The following is a 22,043-nucleotide window of genomic DNA, read 5'->3' as shown; positions in this document are numbered from 1 at the left end:
TTTGTCGTGAAGCCCTTTTGTTAAATTCGTAGGATTTATTCCGTGTCTCGTTTGAATTAGTTGTCAACTAGGGAGTTGATCTTGGATGTTTTTTTTAGCCTCTAGTATTTTTAGTTGCAATAGAAATGCATGTTTAGGTGTTGTTCGCTTGCTCTCAAGTTGCTTGAATAGTGCTGTTTTAGAGGAGCTGAAATATTTCTATGTCTGGAATCTGTTATATTTTGTTGTTGTCTTGTCTTGCTTGTATCTTGTGATCTGTAGCTCTTTTGAGGTTGGCCCAATGGAGTTAGTTGTACCCCTTATGTTTCTCTAGCATGCTGTTAAGTTTCATGCCTTTTGGGGTCCTGTAGCTATAGGTTTTGCTGCTGTCAATATGCCTTCAGGCTGAAAACTGCACTTCCAGGAGGTGTTATTTTCACTAAGTCTGAAATAGTGTGTGAGATGTCATTCTGCGACTTCTTTTCCTAGTGCTCCGTGCTGCCATGCTAGATGTTGTTAGTTGATTGTAGTTGTGCTTTTTGCCCTCTTCCGTGTCATGCCTTGCTTGAGCTAATCGGAATTGTGTATCCGTAGTTGTGGGGCGTAGAATATGCTATGTGGCTGATTTTGGCAGTTTGTAGTGTTTTCTTGTTTTGCTCGTAGTTTTCGAACCGTAGCTCCGTTTTGATCGTGTCCTACATGAAACTTGCTTAGAATTTCGTGTAGTTTCATTTTCTCTTGCTGGTTGTTTGTTTTGAAGTGCTCGTAGACGTCGTTGCACACATATTGCATTCATGCCATCATATCTTGCGGTGCTTGTAACTTTTGAACTGTAGCTCCGTTGGAGATGTTCTTTATGTGTAGATTGCTTGCCTTGACGCGTAGAATCACGTGAACCTATTTGTTTTGCTGTTTAACAACCAATTAAAGGTATTAATTCAGGTCTGGACAGAATTGTAAATTAACATGTGAGGTCGTCTCGGAGATGCTATATATCATTTCCGACCTCATTTAAAATGCCTAGATAGGTAGTTTAAATCCCGCTTCACCTCTTGCATGTTTGACAACATTGATATTGCCGTGTAGATAACCGGGGGTGAATTAAATAATTGACGTGGAGTTTCGTCAATATGCAACTCGTGCATATTGAACTTCACTTAATGTGTAGTGTTTGATTGTGTGAATTGTCATGCCGTGACTTGCATGTATTCAGTAGCTCATGCATCATATGTGTTGTGCATCGTGTGGTGAAATCCGTGTGTTGATGCTTGTTTCCGTTTTCCCCCGCCTCGATAGAGTTTCGCAAGCGTGCCGGATTGTGAGGACCCGTTCGACTGCGTCGGTTCGTCTGCTTCACGGAGGCACCCTTCTTCCAAGCGGGATCTCAGGCAAGATGATCATTTCCCCAGATACCATTACTATCATTGCCATGCTAGTTTTACCGCTTCTACCGATTATGTCTCGTTGCCTACTACATGTTAATTATCAGCCTCTCGACAATGCCATGAAACCTTCAACCTGTTCAACCTAGCAAACCACTGATTGGCTATGTTACTGCTTGCTTAACCCTGTTGATAGCGTTGCTAGTTGCAGGTGCAGATGCTTCCATGTGAAAGCATGGGTTCCTTGATATATCACCATATTTAAATGATGTTTAATTTAATGCACCTATATACTTGGTAAAAGGTGGAAGGCTCGGCCTTTCTAGCCTGGTGTTTTGTTCCACCTTTGCCCCCTTAGATTCGGCTACCGGTGTTATGTTCCATAAATGAGCGCTCCTAACACGATCGGGGTTGTTATGGGGACCCCCTTGATAATTCGTTTTAGATTAAAGCTGGTCTGGCAAGGCCCAACTTTGGTACTACATTTGCCTAAACACCTAATAAAATTGCATAGGGACTTTCCGGACCCCGAGGATAATTTAATCAACCCCCGGGCCAGTGCTCCTCATGAGTGTTGGTCCCACCTGAGCGATGTCCGGCGCCCCTCTGGTCACCCGGAGGTTTAGCGATGCCGACGTCTAGCTCATCCGCCGTGTCCTGAGAACGAGGTACGCGACTCCTATCGGGATCGGCGACACGTCGGGCGGCCTTGCTGGATTAGTTTTACCTTTGACGAGATATCTTGTGCATCGGGATTCTGGTGATGCTTTGGGTAATCTCAGAGTTGAGGTTTTCCTCTAGGGAATCCGACGAGATCGCGAGCTTCGTGATTGAGGATTTCTATGCGGCTTGTGGTAATTTGTGATGGACTAGTTGGAGCACCCCTGCAGGGTTAAATCTTTCGGAAAGCCGTGCCCGCGGTTATGTGGCAACGTGGAAACTTTGTTTAACACTGGTTCTAGATAACTTGAAGTTAATTAACTAAAATATGCCAACTATGTGCGTAACAGTGACTGTCTCTTTCGAGAGTTCCTTCTCCGATCGAGGACACGGTGGGGTTATGTTTGACGTAGGTAGGTGTTCAGGATCATTCACTTGATCATTTGTAGCTCTCGTCCGCTATGCGTAGATCTTCCCCCTCTCATTTCTTGTACTCGTAAGTTTAGCCACCAAACATATGCTTAGCCGCTGCTGCAACCTCACCACTTAACCATACCTTACCCATTTAGCTTTGCTAGTCTTGATACCTTTGGAAATGAGATTGCTGAGTCCCCTGTGGCTCACAGATTACTACAACACCAGTTGCAGGTACAGGTAAAGGTTACGTGACGCGAGCGCGTTGATTGTTCATTTGGAGTTGCTTCTTCTTCTTCTTCTTCATCGATCTAGGATGGGTTACCGAATGTTGTTCGGAGTCCCGGATGAGATCACGGACGTCACGAGGGTTTCCGGAGTGGTCCGGAAACGAAGATTGATATATAGGATGACCTCATTTGATTACCCGAAGGTTTTCGGAGTTACCGGGAATGTACCGGGAATGACGAATGGGTTCCGGGAGTTCACCGGGGGGGGGCAACCCACCCCGGGGAAGCCCATAGGCCTTGAGGGTGGCACACCAGCCCTTAGTGGGCTGGTGGGACAGCCCAAAAGGCTCTGTGCGCCAAGGAGAAGAAAATCAAGAGAGAAAGAAAAAAAAAGGAGGAGGTGGGAAGGAAGGGGGACTCCCTCCCACCAAACCTAGTCCAACTCGGTTTGGGGGGGAGAGTCCTCCCTCTTGGACTTGGCCGACCCCCTTGGGGCTCCTTGAGCCCCAAGGCAAGGTCCCCTCCCTCCCACCTATATATACGGAGGTTTTAGGGCTGATTTGAGACGACTTTTCCACAGCAGCCCGACCACATACCTCCACAATTTTTCCTCTAGATCGCGTTTCTGCGGAGCTCGGGCGGAGCCCTGCTGAGACAAGGTCATCACCAACCTCCGGAGTGCCGTCACGCTGCCAGAGAACTCTTCTACCTCTCCGTCTCTCTTGCTGGATCAAGAAGGCCGAGATCATCGTCGAGCTGTACGTGTGCTGAACGCGGAGGTGTCGTCCGTTCGGTACTAGATCGTGGGACTGATCGCGGGATTGTTCGCGGGGCGGATCGAGGGACGTGAGGACGTTCCACTACATCAACCGTGTTCTCTAACGCTTCTGCTGTACGGTCTACAAGGGTACGTAGATCACTCTTCCCCTCTCGTAGATGGACATCACCATGATAGGTCTTCGTGCGCGTAGGAAAATTTTTGTTTCCCGTGCGACGTTCCCCAACAGTGGCATCATGAGCTAGGTTCATGCGTAGATGTCTTCTCGAGTAGAACACAAAACTTTTTGTGGACGGTGATGTGCGCTTTGCTGCCCTCCTTAGTCTTTTCTTGATTCCGCGGTATTGTTGGATTGAAGCGGCTTGGACCGACATTACTCGTACGCTTACGAGAGACTGGTTTCATCGTTACGAGTAACCCCCTTTGCTCAAAGATGACTGGCAAGTGTCGGTTTCTCTAACTTTAGTTGAATCGGATTTGACCGAGGAGGTCCTTGGATGAGGTTAAATAGCAACTCATATATCTCCGTTGTGGTGTTTGCGTAAGTAAGATGCGATCCTACTAGATACCCTTGGTCACCACGTAAAACATGCAACAACAAAATTAGAGGACGTCTAACTCGTTTTTGCAGGGTATGCTTGTGATGTGATATGGCCAACGATGTGATGTGATATATTGGATGTATGAGATGATCATGTTGTAATAGAAATATAGACTTGCACGTCGATGGTACGGCAACCGGCAGGAGCCATAGGGTTGTCTTTATACTAACGTTTGTGCTTGCAGATGCGTTTACTATTTTGCTAGGATGTAGCTTTAGTAGTAATAGCATGAGTAGCACGACAACCCCGATGGCAACACGTTGATGGATGATCATGGTGTGGCGCCGGTGAAAAGAAGATCGTGCCAGGTGCTTTGGTGATGGAGATCAAGAACACGTGATGATGGCCATATCATGTCACTTATGAATTGCATGTGATGTTAATCCTTTTATGCACCTTTTTTTTGCTTAGAACGACGGTAGCATTATGAGGTGATCTCTCACTAAAATTTCAAGATGAAATTGTGTTCTCCCCGACTGTGCACCGTTGCTACAGTTCGTCGTTTCGAGACACCACGTGATGATCGGGTGTGATAGACTCAACGTTCACATACAACGGGTGCAAAACAGTTGCGCACGCGGAACACTCGGGTTAAGCTTGACGAGCCTAGCATGTGCAGACATGGCCTCGGAACACATGAGACCGAAAGGTCGATCATGAATCATATAGATGATATGATTAGCATAGGGATGCTTACCACTGAAACTATACTCAACTCACGTGATGATCGGACTTGAGCTAGTGTAAGTGGATCATGAACCACTCAAATGACTAGAGAGATGTACTTTTTGAGTGGGAGTTTAGCGTATAATTTGATTAAATTAAACTCTAATTATCTTGAACATAGTCTAAGTCCACTTTGAATATATTTGTGTTGTAGATCATGGCTCACGCGACAGTCATCCTGAATTTTAATACGTTCCTAGAGAAAGCTAAGTTGAAAGATGATGGAAGCAACTTTGTAGACTGGGCTCGTAATCTTAAGCTAATCTTACAAGCTGGGAAGAAGGATTATGTCCTTAAATGCTGCGTTAGGAGATGAACCACCCGCTACGGCTGATCAGGATGTTAAGAACGCTTGGTTAGCACGTAAGGAGGACTACTCAATAGTTCAATGTGCAGTCTTGTATGGCTTAGAACCGGGACTTCAACGTCGCTTTGAGCGTCATGGAGCATTTGAGATGTTCCAGGAGTTGGAGTTTATCTTTCAGAAGAACGCCCGGATCGAGAGGTATGAGACCTCCGATAAATTCTATGCTTGCAAGATGGAGGAAAACTCATCTGTCAGTGAACATGTGCTCAAAATGTCTGGGTACTCAAACCGTCTAGCTGAGCTGGGGATTGAACTCCCGCAAGAAGCTATCACTGACAAAATCCTTCAATCACTGCCGCCAAGCTATAAAGGCTTTGTGTTGAACTACAACATGCAAGGGATGAACAAGTCTCCCGGCGAGTTGTTTGCGATGCTGAAAGTCGCAGAGTCTGAACTCCGTAAAGAGCATCAAGCGTTGATGGTGAATAAGACCACTAGTTTCAAGAGAAACGGCAAAGGCAAGAAGGGCAATTCGAAGAAGAGCGGCAAGCCTGTTGCCAATCGGACGAAGAAACCCAAAGCTGGACCTAAGCCGGAAACGGAGTGTTACTATTGCAAGGGTATGAGTCACTGGAAGCGCAATTGCCCCAAGTATCTGGCAGATAAGAAGGCGGGCAAAGAAAAATCAGGTATATTTGATATACATGTTATTGATGTGTACTTAACCGGCTCTCGTAGTAGTGCCTGGGTATTCGATACCGATTCTGTTGCTCATATTTGCAACTCGAAACAGGAACTGCGGAATAGGCGAAGGCTGGCGAAAGATGAAGTGACGATACGCGTAGGAAATGGTTCCAAGGTTGATGCAATCGCCGTCGGCACAGTGTCACTTCAGCTACCGTCGGGATTAGTGATGAACTTAAATCATTGTTATTTAGTGCTTGCGTTGAGCATGAACATTATATCTGGATCTTGTTTATTGCGAGACGGTTACTCTTTTAAGTCAGAGAATAATGGTTGTTCTATTTCTATGAGTAACATCTTTTATGGTCATGCACCGAATGTGAGAGGATTGTTCATATTGAATCTTGATAGCGATACGCATATACATAACATTGAGACCAAAAGAGTTAGAGTAAACAATGATAGCACCATATTTTTGTGGCACTGCCGCTTAGGTCATATTTGTGTAAAGCGCATGAAGAAACTCCATGTTGATGGACTTTTGGAGTCACTTGACTTTGATTCACTTGACACGTGCGAACCATGTCTCATGGGCAAGATGACTAAGACTCCGTTCTCCGGAACAATGGAGCGTGCAAGTGACTTATTGGAAATCATACATACCGATGTGTGTGGTCCGATGAGCGTGGAGGCACGCGGCGGATATCGTTATTTTCTCACCTTCACTGACGATTTGAGTAGATATGGTTATGTCTACTTGATGAAGCACAAGTCTGAAACATTTGAAAAGTTCAAGAAATTTCAGAGTGAAGTGGAAAATCATCGTAACAAGAAGATCAATTTCCTACGGTCTGATCGTGGGGGTGAATATCTGAGTTTCGAGTTTGGTGATCACTTAAGACAATGTGGAATTGTTTCGCAGTTGACACCGCCTGGAACACCACAGCGTAATGGTGTGTCCGAACGTCGTAATCGTACTTTATTAGAGATGGTGCGATCTATGATGTCTCTTACTGATTTGCCGTTATCGTTTTGGGGTTATGCATTAGAAACAGCTGCATTCACTTTAAATAGGGCACCATCAAAATCCGTTGAGACGACACCATACGAACTGTGGTATGGCAAAAGACCAAAGTTGTCGTTTCTTAAAGTTTGGGGATGTGATGCTTATGTCAAAAAGCTTCAGCCTGAAAAGCTGGAACCCAAAGCGGAAAAGTGCGTCTTCATAGGTTACCCAAAAGAGACAGTTGGGTACACCTTCTATCTCAAATCCGAGGGCAAAGTGTTTGTTGCTAAAAACGGATCTTTTCTCGAGAAGGAGTTTCTCTCGAGAGAATTGAGTGGGAGGAAGATAGAACTTGACGAGGTTGTCGAACCTCTCATCCCTCTGGATGGTGGCGCAGGGCAGGGGGAAACCTCTGTCGTTGCGACGCCAGTTGAGGAGGAAGTTAATGATGATGATCATGAAACTCCACTTCAAGTTTCTGTTGAACCACGCAGGTCAACGAGATCACGTGCTGCTCCAGAATGGTACGGTAATCCCGTCTTGTCAATCATGTTGTTAGACAACAATGAACCTGCAAATTATGAAGAAGCAATGGTGGGGCCAAATTCCAACAAATGGCTAGAAGCCATGAAATCCGAGATAGGATGCATGTATGAGAACAAAGTGTGGACTTTGGAGATACTACCTGAGGGCCGCAAGGCTATTCAGAACAAATGGATCTTTAAGAAGAAGACGGACGCTGACGGCAATGTGACCGTTTATAAAGCTCGACTTGTGGCAAAGGGTTTTTCACAAGTTCCAGGAGTTGACTACGATGAGACTTTCTCACCTGTAGGGATGCTTAAGTCCGTCAGAATCATGTTAGCAATAGCTGCATTTTTCGATTATGAAATCTGGCAGATGGATGTCAAAACGGCGTTCCCTAACGGTTTCCTTAAGGAAGAGTTGTATATGATACAGCCCGAAGGTTTTGTCGATCCTAAGAATGCTAACAAGGTGCGCAAGCTCCAGCGATCCATTTATGGACTGGTGCAAGCATCTCGGAGTTGGAACAAACGCTTTGATGAGGTGATCAAAGCATTTGGGTTTATACAAGTGGTTGGAGAATCTTGTATTTACAAGAAAGTGAGTGGGAGCTCTGTGGCGTTTCTAATATTATATGTGGATGACATATTACTGATTGGAAACAACGTAGAGTTTTTGGAGAGCATAAAAGGTTACTTGAATAAAAGTTTCTCTATGAAGGACCTAGGAGAAGCTGCTTACATTCTAGGCATTAAGATCTATAGGGATAGATCAAAACGCCTGATAGGACTTTCACAAAGCACATACCTTGATAAAGTTTTGAAGAGGTTCAAAATGGAACAGTCCAAGAAAGGGTTCTTGCCAGTTCTACAAGGTACGAGATTGAGTAAGACTCAGTGCCCGGCAACTGATGAAGATAGAGAGCATATGCGCTCCGTCCCCTATGCTTCAGCCATAGGTTCTATCATGTATGCGATGCTGTGCACTAGACCGGATGTTAGCCTGGCCATAAGTATGGCAGGTAGGTTCCAGAGTAATCCAGGAGTGGATCACTGGACAGCGGTCAAGAATATCCTGAAGTACCTGAAAAGGACTAAGGAGATGTTTCTCGTATATGGAGGTGACGAAGAGCTCGCCGTAAAAGGTTACGTCGATGCAAGTTTTGACACAGATCCGGACGACTCTAAGTCGCAAACCGGATACGTATTTATTCTTAATGGGGGTGCAGTAAGTTGGTGCAGTTCCAAGCAAAGCGTCGTAGCAGATTCTACATATGAAGAGGAGTACATGGCTGCCTCGGAGGCGGCTAAGGAGGGTGTCTGGATGAAGCAGTTCATGACGGATCTTGGAGTGGTGCCAAACGCACTGAATCCAATAACCTTGTTCTGTGACAACACTGGTGCCATTGCCTTAGCAAAGGAACCACGGTTTCACAAGAAGACCACACACAACAAACGACGCTTCAACCTCATCCGCGACTACATCGAGGGAGAGGACGTGAATATATGCAAAGTGCACACGGATCTGAATGTAGCGGACCCGCTGACTAAACCTCTTCCACGGCCAAAGCATGATCAACACCAGAACTGTATGGGTGTTAGATTTATTACAATGTAATTCACATAGTGATGTGAGGGCTAGATTATTGACTCTAGTGCAAGTGGGAGACTGTTGGAATTATGCCCTAGAGGCAATAATAAATATAGTTATTATTATAATTCCTGTATCAAGATAATCGTTTATTATCCATGCTATAATTGTATTGAATGAAGACTCATTTACATGTGTGGATACATAGACAAAACACCGTCCCTAGCAAGCCTCTAGTTGGCTAGCCAGTTGATCAAAGATAGTTAGTGTCTTCTGATTATGAACAAGGTGTTGTTGATTGATAACTGGATCACGTCATTAGGAGAATCACGTGATGGACTAGACCCAAACTAATAGACGTAGCATGTTGATCGTCATTTTGTTGCTACTGTTTTCTGCGTGTCAAGTATTTATTCCTATGACCATGAGATCATATAACTCACTGACACCGGAGGAATGCTTTGTGTGTATCAAACGTCGCAACGTAACTGGGTGACTATAAAGATGCTCTACAGGTATCTCCGAAGGTGTTAGTTGAGTTAGTATGGATCAAGACTGGGATTTGTCACTCCGTGTGAACGGAGAGGTATCTCGGGGCCCACTCGGCAATACAACATCACACACAAGCCTTGCAAGCAATGTAACTTGGTATAAGTTGCGGGATCTTCTATTACGGAACGAGTAAAGAGACTTGCCGGTAAACGAGATTGAAATAGGTATACGGATACTGACGATCGAATCTCGGGCAAGTAACATACCGAAGGACAAAGGGAATGACATACGGGATTATATGAATCCTTGGCACTGAGGTTCAAACGATAAGATCTTCGTAGAATATGTGGGATCCAATATGGGCATCGAGGTCCCGCTATTGGATATTGACCGAGGAGTCTCTCGGGTCATGTCTACATAGTTCTCGAACCCGCAGGGTCTGCACACTTAAGGTTCGACGTTGTTTTATGCGTATTAGAGTTATATGGTTGGTTACCGAATGTTGTTCGGAGTCCCGGATGAGATCACGGACGTCACGAGGGTTTCCGGAATGGTCCGGAAACGAAGATTGATATATAGGATGACCTCATTTGATTACCGGAAGGTTTTTGGAGTTACCGGGAATGTACCGGGAATGACGAATGGGTTCCGGGAGTTCACCGGGGGGGGGGGGGGCAACCCACCCCGGGGAAGCCCATAGGCCTTGAGGGTGGCACACCAGCCCTTAGTGGGCTGGTGGGACAGCCCAAAAGGCTCTATGCGCCAAGGAGAAGAAAATCAAGAGAGAAAGAAAAAAAAAGGAGGAGGTGGGAAGGAAGGGGGACTCCCTCCCACCAAACCTAGTCCAACTCGGTTTGGGGGGGGAGAGTCCTCCCTCTTGGACTCGGCCGACCCCCTTGGGGCTCCTTGAGCCCCAAGGCAAGGTCCCCTCCCTCCCACCTATATATACGGAGGTTTTAGGGCTGATTTGAGACGACTTTTCCACAGCAGCCCGACCACATACCTCCACAGTTTTTCCTCTAGATCGCGTTTCTGCGGAGCTCGGGCGGAGCCCTGCTGAGACAAGGTCATCACCAACCTCCGGAGCGCCGTCACGCTGCCGGAGAACTCTTCTACCTCTCCGTCTCTCTTGCTGGATCAAGAAGGCCGAGATCATCGTCGAGCTGTACGTGTGCTGAACACGGAGGTGCCGTCCGTTCGGTACTAGATCGTGGGACTGATCGCGGGATTGTTCGCGGGGCGGATCGAGGGACGTGAGGACGTTCCACTACATCAACCGCGTTCTCTAACGCTTCTGCTGTACGGTCTACAAGGGTACGTAGATCACTCTTCCCCTCTCGTAGATGGACATCACCATGATAGGTCTTCGTGCGCGTAGGAAAATTTTTGTTTCCCGTGCGACGTTCCCCAACAGGGAAGACCCAACAACCTTCTTCTTCTTCGACTTCTTCTTCTTCTTTGCCGGGGCCGGGGCAGGTAGCGGGGCAGCAGACAGGGCCTCTGGGGCCACGTGCCTAGGAGGCCCGTCATCCCGGCGCCAATCCGCACCCTCCGCCCGAGAGGAGCGCCAGTCAGCACGGCGGCCATCATCACCGCGCCGCATCGGCGGCCCGCCCCACCGCTCCCCCCGATGGTGATCCTGACGATCACGCCGCTAGGATGGCGCCGCGGGGCGGTGATCGAGGTCCCGAGCCGGGGGATCGCGGGGCGCAGGCTCATCACGCGGCTGAGATGCCGGAGTGGGACACGCAACCAACTCCGCACGCAGAGTCGCTTCCCGGTCCAGGTCGGCCGCGCGGGCGGCCTCCGGGCGGTGACGGTCCCCCGGCGAACCCGGCATCGGCAAGCGGGGATCCCTCGCCGGATCACGAGGAGGTGGCGGACGGCGAAGGGAGGTCCCGGAGTAGTACTCCGGGGACTTCCCCGGCCGGGCAGACCCACCACACCCGGAGCGGGACGAGGCAGCGCCCCCATCCGGGGCACGGTCACGGGCAGCGGGCACGGCCTCCGTCTCAGCCGGGAGACCGCGCTTAGGACGGGCCTGACCGTCTCCAAGAAGTCTCGTCATGAGGGCTTCCGCGTAGGAGATCCCGTGCAAGGAGGGGGACGACCTGCAGGGGACCGAGACACCGGCCGCCGGTCTTGGCAGTAGCGGGGGAACGGACCCAGTGTCCGCTCCGGTCGGACGGAAGGGAGCCGAACCTAGGGAAGGGCGAGGGACGTCCGGGGGAGGAAGGATGGGGAGGCTGGAGGGGGAGGGAACGACGGCTCCGAGCGCAAAAGCCAGAGACGGCGCGTCTTCTCTCGGGAGCGAGACGGGGGGACGAGATGGCGGCGCAGGGACAGGGTCGAGGGGAAACCCTATAGACCGACCTGGTTGTCGCCATCGGCCTGGGCCGCTGCTCGGATGGGCCAACCGTCCCTGGGCCGAAGCCCACTGGAGGTTAACCCTGTTCAGCACGCGCCTGACACGTCGGAGGGCCCATGCATGTTCTCAGGCCGAAAAGGACCCAGTACCGCGGGATTGAGGCCCATTGGGGGGATACGCGGCCCACCCACCATCACGCCGGCCCGCACCGCTAGGGCACAGGATGGGGCAGCGAGCACGGGGCGCTCCCGCCGCCGGCCCTGGCGCCGCCGCCGGGGAGGGGGGCAGGGCACCAGCACCAGGCGGCCCACCTCGGGCACCTCCACCAGCAGCCGCCGCGGAGGACAATCCGGGCAGCACGTCGGCGAGGGCCGTCGAGGGGCGAGGGGAGGCCACCGGAGTAGGCATCCGGGGAACCCGTCGGGGCACCCGGGCGGACTTGCGCGCCACCTCCCGCCGCCAGACCGTCTTCCCCGACCGCCGCCGAGCTGGGCGCGCCGCGTCTAGGAAGAGGCCCAGCTGCGAGGGAGCCAGGGAAACCGGCAGCTCAACCGGGCCCTCCCCTTCCGCCTACGAGCCGGCGACGTCTTCATCGTCAGCGTCGGAATCCTCCACCCAGTCGGCCGAGCGGCGCGCCGGCCGGGGGAAGCAGAAGGAGGTCGCCGCCGGGGGCGGCGGAGCCGTGAGCTCCATGCGGAGACGGCGGGGGAGTCAGAGGGCGGCCGCCATCGCGTTCGGGAGAGCCCTCCAGTTCAGACTCTCAAAGGTGATGCTGCTCTCCAAGGGAGTGGTGCAAAGCTAGCACAATCTGTTAGCATATGCTAATTGATGCTGGGCCAGGGAGAGCAACGTAATAAATTGCTGTTGGCGTTGCGATACTTGCTCCTCCTCTTCCTTAACCCATTTGATCCTTCTGCTTTGGATGAAATCCTCAAATTTCCTGTTAACCTCGTCGGTGAGGTTGGTGGCTCCTGCGTGAGGGTGGTGTCGTCGCTTAGGAGGTGTGTGGGACAGTGGGCTTGCAGACCGGTGGTGCTGCGCCGGCGGTTGCGTGGGGGTGCTCGGCGAGGTGGCTCCGGGCGAAAGCCTAGACGACACGGCGTCCGTGAACGTCGTTTTTCCTCCTCGGAGGGTCGTTGTGGAGCCCTTCCTTGCCCAGCACCTTCGGACCATGGACATCGGGCAAAAGCCTAAGACTCCGAAGTGAGTCGGGTGATGGTGTCGTTCTTCCACGTCACTCTACCCCCTTGGGAACGTTGCCTTGAGGGTCGCTGGCCTCTTCTGTGCTTTCCTGGAACTGGACACACACGACATCAGGGTCGGCGCCCGACAGGCGATGTGGCGCGCGATTCTTGTGTGGCTACGATGGCGGCTTCGGGTGAATTTGGTTTTATTGTTGAGTGTTGGTAGTCGGTCTCATCCAGCGTGTTCAAGGGGTTGACGGGCCTCACTTTGTCTTCATGGAGTCGGAGCTGCTGAGGCGGGGCCTTGCGGCGACGATGACGGGAGGCGGGTGGTCGGTTGTGGCGCTGGCTCGGCTCAGGCTCAACGCTTTTCTCCTACAATGCCCGTCGACAGAGTCGAAACTGCTTGGTAATTGGCGCATGCGGTTGACTGTTTGGCAGTGGCCGGCGTGGGCCTCGGTGTTTGCTTGTGATGAGGGCTATATTGAAGGCCATCGATGGTGGAGGCGAAGTCACCCCTGTGTAGGTGTAACGGCGATGACACCGGGTTGCAGCCTCGACGGTGTTCTCTCCTTGAAGATATGTGTGCGTTCTTACGTGGGTTGCAAGGTCGTCGTGTGTGTTCTGTATGGACGTGTTGTAACGGTTTTCGTCCGATCTCCATTAATCAACCGGACAATTCTCTTCTTCTTAATTAATGATGACATGAGGCAAAGCTTTTGCCTCCGTTTCAAAAAAAAAACCCTTCATAGAGCCCAGATGATCATACGAACGACATAACTGAAACACGGTTCACAAACAAGGGATAAAAAGTAAACGATGATCTGAAAAAGCAAGGGATAGAAGTAAACGATGATCTGAAAAGGCAAGATTACATAGCTAGGCTAGCTAATTGCTAGAGCTACTGGATTATAATTCAATTGAGCTTCCTCGTCTCTCCTTTATGATTCTTCATGATGCCGGGGCGGTGTCTCCTACGCCCTTGTGGATGCAAAGGAGCATAATCTTTCTCTTCGTCGTAGTCCTCGTCGACCTCCACCTCGTAGGTGACTATGCCCTTGGTCTTGAGCTGTTGCGCGTAGTCTTTCTGCAGCTCCAGCATCTCCCGTTCGTTGCTCTCGGCGACCTGGGCCGTGTCGGCCTTCATCATGTAATAGCTTGCCGCAATCTCCGGGAACATCCTGACCATTTTTTCTGGCAATTCTACCGTGTAGGGCTTCGGCTTGTAACTCATGACATGTTTCACCTCGCTCGCTGGCACGACCCGCAAGATCTTCTTCGTCTTCTTCTTGGCCGCTGAATCCGCAGGCCTGCCGATGGACTCGACAGAAGGCTCCTCACCCGCCTTGTTTTTCTGATCCTGCCTATGCACCCCCTCCATCTCCTAGAAGGAACTTGAACCTGCAATTGTAATTGTATAATCTGCACTGAAATCGATTGTTTGGGTGAGAAAGCCAGGCAACTCCCGATGCATCTTTATATACGTACGGGCGGCCGCGAGCGATACGATTCGAACCCCCTCTGAATCTCGTTCGAGCCCTTGTCGGACTCCAAGTCGTAAATCCAGTCCGGTTTCTATCCGATTCCCCGCTGCAGACGGCAAAAGATCGGCCGGATCAGAGATCGACAGGTCTGGAGCTGCTATGTTTAGGATTGGAAGTCGGGCAGAATATTTTATAAAAAAAAGAGATCGTCAAGGAACGTACCGAGCAGCCGAGGGCCTATTAGCCATGGCCTAGAGCAGCCCGTCTACAAAACGTCCATACTGAAGGTTTTCTTTACTGGCCCGGGGAACAACTAGTTAGCGAGCACTCCTTCGCGAGTCTTCAGCGATTGCTTCCGCGTGCCGTCATTTGGCGTGTTTTCAGCCGCCATAACGTATCGCGCTCTGAGTGCTCCCTTCAAATTTTGTTTTTTTAATTTTTCGCACGCGTTTTCGCCTTTTTGAATGGTTTTTTTATTTTTTATTTTAATGTTATGGTTTTTCATCAGTCTTTCGTCACTTTTGGACGAAAAAAAATATTATTTTTTCGTGAAAAAACGCGTTTCTTTTTTTACGAGAAAAAACTCAATTTTTTTGCGAGAGGCACGGTTTTGCTTTAATAAGAAGCATGTTTTTGCTTTCACGAGAGGCACAACCATGCCTTTCGGAAAGGGAAAAAACGCGTTTTCATTTTTTGCGAGAGGCACGGTTTTGCCTTCGCCAAAGGAAAAAAACGTGTTTTCTGTTTTTTTGCCGAGAGGCACGGTTTTGCCTTCGCGAGAGGCACGCCCGTGCCTCTGCTGAAAGGGAAAAAACGCGTTTTCATTTTTTTGCGAGAGGCACGGTTTTGCCTTCGCCAAAGGAAAAAACGTGTTTTCTGTTTTTTTGCCGAGAGGCACGGTTTTGCCTTCGCGAGAGGCACGCCCGTGCCTCTGCTGAAAGGGAAAAAACGCGTTTTCATTTTTTTGCGAGAGGCACGGTTTTGCCTTCGCCAAAGGAAAAAACGTGTTTTCTGTTTTTTTGCCGAGAGGCACGGTTTTGCCTTCGCGAGAGGCACGCCCGTGCCTCTGCTGAAAGGGAAAAAACGCGTTTTTTTTGTGTTTTTTTGTGAGAGATACGGTTTTGCTTTCACGAAAGGCACGGTTTTGCCTTTGCGAGAAGCACCCCCGTGCCTCTCCCGAAAAGGGAAAAACACGTTTTCTGCTATCTCTCTCTTTTTTTTGTGAGAGGCACGGTTTTGCCTTCGCGAGAGGCACGACCCGTGACTGTCGGAAAGGAAAAAAACGCGTTTTTCTGTTTTTTTTCTATCGCGTAAGGCACGATTTTTTTGCCCCGGTTTTTTTCTTCCGATTTTTTTCATGAAAAAAAAGTTGGTCAAAACCTATCAACATGGGATCTAGTTTTGAAGATCTCGACGCGAGAAAGCCAACGGTGAAAACGGTTCTAGATTTAGACGCATGGTTTAGAAGATGAAATGTTTTGAAAATATGAATCTATGAAAAAAGGGAAAACTCCCTGATTGCAACAAGTGGCACGCATGCAGTGCGCCATTTGTCATAACCTGTGGAGGTGGGAGTAATCGTTGTAAGGTGTATTCGCTAACTACTGATTTCGACTGGACCGGCTTGTGTTGCAGTGCTTTAAAAAGGAAAAAGGACATGCAAAAGAAGAAGGCATTTTCTATTTGGCGCCAAAGGCGCCAATTAAGTTGCAATTTTGTTAACTCGCACCAGTTGCGTTCGTAAATGGGCAGGCCCATCGAGGTATGAACTTATTTACTCTTTTTTTAGAATTGTATGAACTTATTTGATGAACATTTCTTAAATTTCAGCGAATATTTTTTAAGATTGAAGAATTTTTTTGAATGTAGATGAAATTTTTGAATTTGGATGAATATCTTTTTGAAAATGGAAGAACTTTTTTGAAAAATGTCTGAACTGTTGTTTTCAGTACAATAAACTTTTTAAAAATATACATGATTTGTTTTGAATTTTTATGAACTTTCCACAAAATTATTGAAATTTTGAAAAATTTAGTGAACTTTTTCTAAATTGGATAAAGTTTTTTTCATTTTCAATGAACACTTTTCAAATTGATGAATCTTTTTGCCGTCGTGTTTTTCTTAACACGCGAGTCCATCACCTTATCGGAAGACAAGGAACTTGGGCGTGTGGCCATTGGGATATCTCGCGGTTCAGCTGGCCAGTTCGGCTGTTTGGATGCAAAACCAGCATGGTCTTATGCATGTTTATACACAGGCGAACGAGTCCTTGTAGGACTCCAAGTTGTATACCTATGCAAGTAAGATTATGATTCGATTTCGACCCTGTTTGAAACCACCCAGATTATATAATCCAGTTTTTATAATTTATTATGTCTTCAAACAAGACAACTTATGGTGTAGATTATAAAAACTAGATGGCTAGATTATTAAAAACTCATAATCTACTCTATACCAGCTAAAATTAGATTATGTATTGCTAATGACCATTACCCTTATAAAGTTGGAGATAATTACATTCCTACCACCGCCACCCTTCTCTTTTTTCGAAAAAACAAACAAAGGGCAGACAGGTCATTATGCAATGTAAAACGTGAATTATAGTTTATATAATCTGGCCTCCAAACATGTCCACCTAGATTATTTTTATAAACCAGATTATATAATCTATCTTCATAATTCAGATTATCATAATCTATTATGGTTCCAAATAGGGCCTTCATTGGTTCCTAGATGGAGTTGTGCGGCTTTCCATCCATATCATCAAATTGACAAAAACAACAATTAGGGCGGACCGACGTTTATTTGGGCCTTTTTCTCTTTTTAAAAAATGCTTAGAAATTGAAAAAAATCACGGTTTTTAAGTGTTCCCGGTCTAAAAAAATGATATCTGATAAATGTTCACTCCTTCATAAATTATTCCCCTTTTTGAAAAAATATTTGGGGCATTTAGTTAAATTTTGGGGTTACCAAAAAATGTTCTTATTTTTTAAACATATTGGTTTTCAAAAAATATTTGCTATTTCATAAAATATTCCAGTTCTTTTAAAAAAATTGGGATTTTTGTAAATCGTTTTTCAAAATATTTACTAAAATTTTAAAAATCATGGTTTCAAAAAACATTATGTCTTAAATGTGTTTGATTATTATTTTACAATGTGCGCGGAATGTTTTATGGAAATTTTGGATTCTAAAAAGAAATGTTCACGAAGATCTAGAAAATGTTCTCAAGTTTTCATAAAATGCTCGCATTAATTAGAACTGTGTATTTTGAAAAAAATATTATTTTCCTTTTTCAGAACCAACCAAAACTGTGTATTTCTAAACAATTTATTTTCTGTTTTCAAAACCAACCAGAAAAACAACCGCTGATTTTTTTTTTGAAATACATGTCAAAAAACAAACATTTGGCACCCATGCAGCTTCCCTCCAAAGTAAAAAAAAAAAGCGCGACATAATCCTATAAATCGCTTTGATAAAACAATTTGGTCATTCCAGGGGAAGTTGAGGAGCTTGTGATTTCGAGGCTTGGCCTGCGCGACTAGCTCGGCACCACACACTCATGTAGTGGAGAATCATGGGTGTGCGATGCGACATCGTGTTCTTGTGGCAAAAGCCCGTCTCGCTCGACCAACCAGCGGCCGTCAACCGCACACGAAAATGGATTGATTATTGGGTGGATAAATTACAAATAAATGTTCAAAAAAATATAGATATCCAAAATCTGGTGTCTCACTGTGTGTGTAATATTATCTTTTTTTAGCAAAGCAAAGGTAGGTAGGCTTTTATTGATCAACGATTTACATAGGTATTACAAGAGTGTCATGAGGAATGCCTAACCATATATATATGCCTCCCCGCAGGAAGAGAAACACCATATACGGAGTATATACCTATAGCTAACCTATGAGCCTTAAAAAAATGATGTTCTGGATTCAAATAAAAAGAAAAAAAATCTATACTACACACGATGCACGTCCATGCGGCGGCTGGTGCGAATGTCCCGCTACAGCGCGGTACACAGTTCATTGAGTTTTCCCGTGCATACAGTACACATTGTCGCATGTACAACACACTCGTACTGTTTGCCAGACGAAAGCGTCAATGTTTGGATTAACAGTGATTGCTACCTGGGCTGGACTGCTAGCTGGAGAATATGACATGTTTTGCACCCAAGGTACCCTTGCTGTCGTGTTTCTTTTTCTTCCATGGCTACACGGGAAATGCGAATATACCGAAAATTTACACATATTTAAATATATGTTTTTCAAATTAAATTCCAGTCTAAAATGGACAACTAAGCGCCTATTTTTTGGCAATTAAAGATGTTCTAAAATCTGATAACTAAGTATGTAACAAAGCTTTTAAAACATAAGCAACTAAGTGCTTGTATTTTTGACAACTAAAATCCTCACAATTAAGTAATGGTATATAATTTTGGCAACTAACATGTTCTAAAATCTGGCAACTAAGCTTTTACAAAATAGACAACCAAGTACTTGTATTTTTGGCAACTAACATGTTTTAAAATCTGGCAACTAAGCTTTTACAAAATAGACAACCAAGTACTTGTATTTTTGGCAACTAAACATGCTAATTCTGACAACCAAATAATACTGATATGACAACTCCTGTGGGACATGGCCGATCCTGTGGGGCGTGGGGAAACGACAAGCGATTGGGGACAACTCCTTCACGTGGACGCCGCCGCCGGCGTCTAGATGGAGGTGGCCTCCCTCCTCCCGCTCGAGCACGGCACCAACGGCGGCCAGATGGAGGCGGCCTCCCTCCTTCCGCTCGAACACCGCGACCGACAGCGGCCAGATGGAGCCCGCTTCCCTCTTCTAGCGCCGCCCTGCCTCCTCGTGGCCCGAGCATGGCGCATGCGATGGCGAGATGGAGGTGGCCTCCCTCCTCCCACCCCGAGCACAACGCCGACGACGCCTAGATGAAGGAAGCCTCCCTCTTCCCGCTGAAGCACGACGACGAGGACGACCAGAAGGAGGCGGGCTCCCTCCTCCCGTCCTACCACGACGACGGCGACGGGCAGATGGAGCCGTCCTCCCACCTCCCGTCCGACCACGGCGAGCCGTCCTCCCTACCCCCGCCTGAGCACGTCTCCTGCGCCTCACCTGCGCGTGGATAAGATAAACAAAGGACCGTAGGGTGAATTCTTACAAATGTAGGGGTTGCTGTGTAGAAACGAAAGGTTTTTTAGATCTACTTAAGAAGGGACCACGGGTTAAATTCTCAAAACCCTAGAGACCTTTCTAAAAAAACGACGGCAACGGGACAGACGAGAAAAACAATAATCGTTTTATTATTAGGGAGAGATATGCTAATGGACGGTTCAGCTTTGGGGCCGCACTAATATGCGGCGCGCCGCTGCTTTATTAGGTGAGAGAAGAAGAAATATAATTTACCTCGATGGGGCTATTGGGCTACATAGTCCCCAAGTTATGTTGGGCTGCAAGTATGATAACACACACGCGCGCGCACGCTTGTGACCGATTCTGATTTCTGAAGCCTAGCAAGGCCCGTGTTTCCATCCATCCATCCTTGTTAGTATATATATATATAACAAGAAGGAATTCGTGTAACCCTAAGGCCGCTGGCAGCGCTATCCTTCCGAGCGGCTCCGGCTCCAATCCAATCCAAGCACATCTCCCGGAGCCGGCGTCTTTGGGTGCTCGGTACGTGACTTCCCTTGCTTGCCAGATGATGACGGCCCGGTTTATGCTTGATTTATTTCTGCGTCGGATCTCTCCATCTGCCCGATTCCTATCCTAAGCGTAGCAGTTTCGGATCTGTCGATCTAGAAATCGACCCGGACGCTCTTGCGCCGATTCCGGCGGGGAGTCGAATCGGATCGTGCAGAGGGTCCGACAAGGAAGGGCTCGCCTGGCGCGTGCATCCTATAAAGATGCATCGAGGGCCACCCGATTTTTCAGATCCAACTAACCGAGGTAGCAATCCGCCCGTGCAGGTTCCAATGGCGAGCTCGACTTGTTCCGATGACAAGGTTGATCCCCTGGTTCAGAAACACGCACCCGCCGGAATCCCGGAGGCGCTTACGACGACGAAGAAGAAGAAGAAGAAGGTGTTGATTGCGGTGCCAGAATATGATGTGAGAAGTGTCCTCGCTTACAAGGATGAACCCGTGGATTTGGAGGTGCCCGACTACTTGATCAGGGAAAACCCGAAACAGGCTGCGGTCATGTTCATGATAAAGGCCAACCTGGCCATGTACAACGAGCACACCAAGGCACGGATGCTCGAGGAGCAGAGAGACTTTAAGCACCAACTAAAAACCAAGGGCAGAGTCACCTACGAGCTCGAGGTTGATGAGGACGATCCGAGATTTAAAGATGAATGCACCACCAGCTCTGCTGGAGCAGGACGGAGGAGGCACCGCCCGGGCGTCATGAAAAAGCAAGACGGACAGATCAAGAGGCTAAATTAAATTATTATTTTATTTGATGCAAGTCGTATCTTCTTGGGTTGTCAAGACAAGTCTTTATCAATAATTACTCTATTAGTATGTGATGTGTTTGGACCAAAGCACTGCTTTGAGTATTTTCTTTAGGCGTTTGAGTTGTCAAGACAAGTCTAGTTATTTACAACACCAATTCACACACATTGTCTTGACAATCCATGAACTTTGTCCATGAACTTTGTCCAAATTCACACACATTTTATCAAATTTGTGAACTTTTTTAAAATTCAGTGAACTCTTTTTCAACACCAATGATTTTTAAAAAATTCTAGTTATTTTTTCAAATCCATGATTTTTTTTTTCAAAATCTGAACATTTTTGTATTCACAAGTTTCCTCATTTGTTTTTACTTTTTTGAAATTTCCATTTGTTTTATTGCTTTTCTTTCCAAAAGTTAATGGTTGACCGTAGAAGTGATCAACCATCGGCTCATCAACTATCGGCCGAGTTGCACGCGAGCATGCTAATGGGCCGCCGCCAACTAGCGTTCCGCCATCGGGCGCTTAAGGCGCCGATTAAGAGCTTTCCGGTAGAACAATTACATATAGGGGGGCAGGCCACAATGCCACATGGGCTAATGGCTGAGTTTAGTGCATACTAATTCGGTTACTCCAGGAGTGGTCAAACTGGGTTATTACTCACTCGTTATACTCCGCCATCAGCACATGTACTACATATACCAAACAACTTTAGGGGGGCAGATATTAGGATGGTGGAACACACGGTGCACGTCACCGTCGCGGAGCTCCCAGAGCTGGCTTTCAATCACTTCTCGGAGCTGCTACCGCGGAGGCGGTGGGGTGAAGCAGGGTGTCGATGGGGCGATGGGAGGAGCGCCGCCGGGTTAGGGATGGTGAGTAGGAGCGTTGTCGTGGCCGGAGATGATTGAAAGGGTGGGAAAAAAGATTATCGAAATTTGGTGGAGGGAGTTCGGTGGGACTGTGGGCAACGCCGAAGTGAATGCGATCAAATGGTGGGCGAGAACGGTGTCAAAAAAAATACTACATGTGTGGGTGGATGAGTATATTTACAGCCTGTTTGGTTCGAGGGAAGTTGTACTAGGGAATGGGAATTGAGAGTGTTGGAGAATAAAAATCACTCAAAAATGCTAGACCTACTAAATCTTACTTACGTTT

At 47.6% G+C, this 22,043-nt stretch overlaps 1 protein-coding gene across 1 annotated transcript; it reads left to right on the top strand.

Moving 5' to 3' along the window:
• Positions 1-19,993: 19,993 nt before the first annotated feature.
• LOC123404801 lies at positions 19,994-20,957 on the top strand. The gene is made up of 2 exons (XM_045098750.1): positions 19,994-20,104; positions 20,398-20,957. The coding sequence occupies exon 2, from the start codon at positions 20,404-20,406 to the stop codon at positions 20,872-20,874; it is 471 nt and encodes a 156-aa protein (XP_044954685.1). The 5' UTR covers positions 19,994-20,104; positions 20,398-20,403; the 3' UTR covers positions 20,875-20,957.
• Positions 20,958-22,043: the final 1,086 nt, after the last annotated feature.

This window comes from Hordeum vulgare, chromosome 1H, assembly GCF_904849725.1.
Source record: "Hordeum vulgare subsp. vulgare chromosome 1H, MorexV3_pseudomolecules_assembly, whole genome shotgun sequence".
NCBI classification, from domain to species: Eukaryota; Viridiplantae; Streptophyta; class Magnoliopsida; order Poales; family Poaceae; genus Hordeum; species Hordeum vulgare.
The sequence above is the reverse complement of the archived record's forward strand: the minus strand, read 5'-3'. Positions and strand labels throughout refer to the sequence as shown.

Coding starts and splice junctions, on each gene's coding strand:
- LOC123404801 (XM_045098750.1), top strand. CDS start 20,404: ATGGCGAGCTCGACTTGTTCCGATGACAAGGTTGATCCCCTGGTTCAG.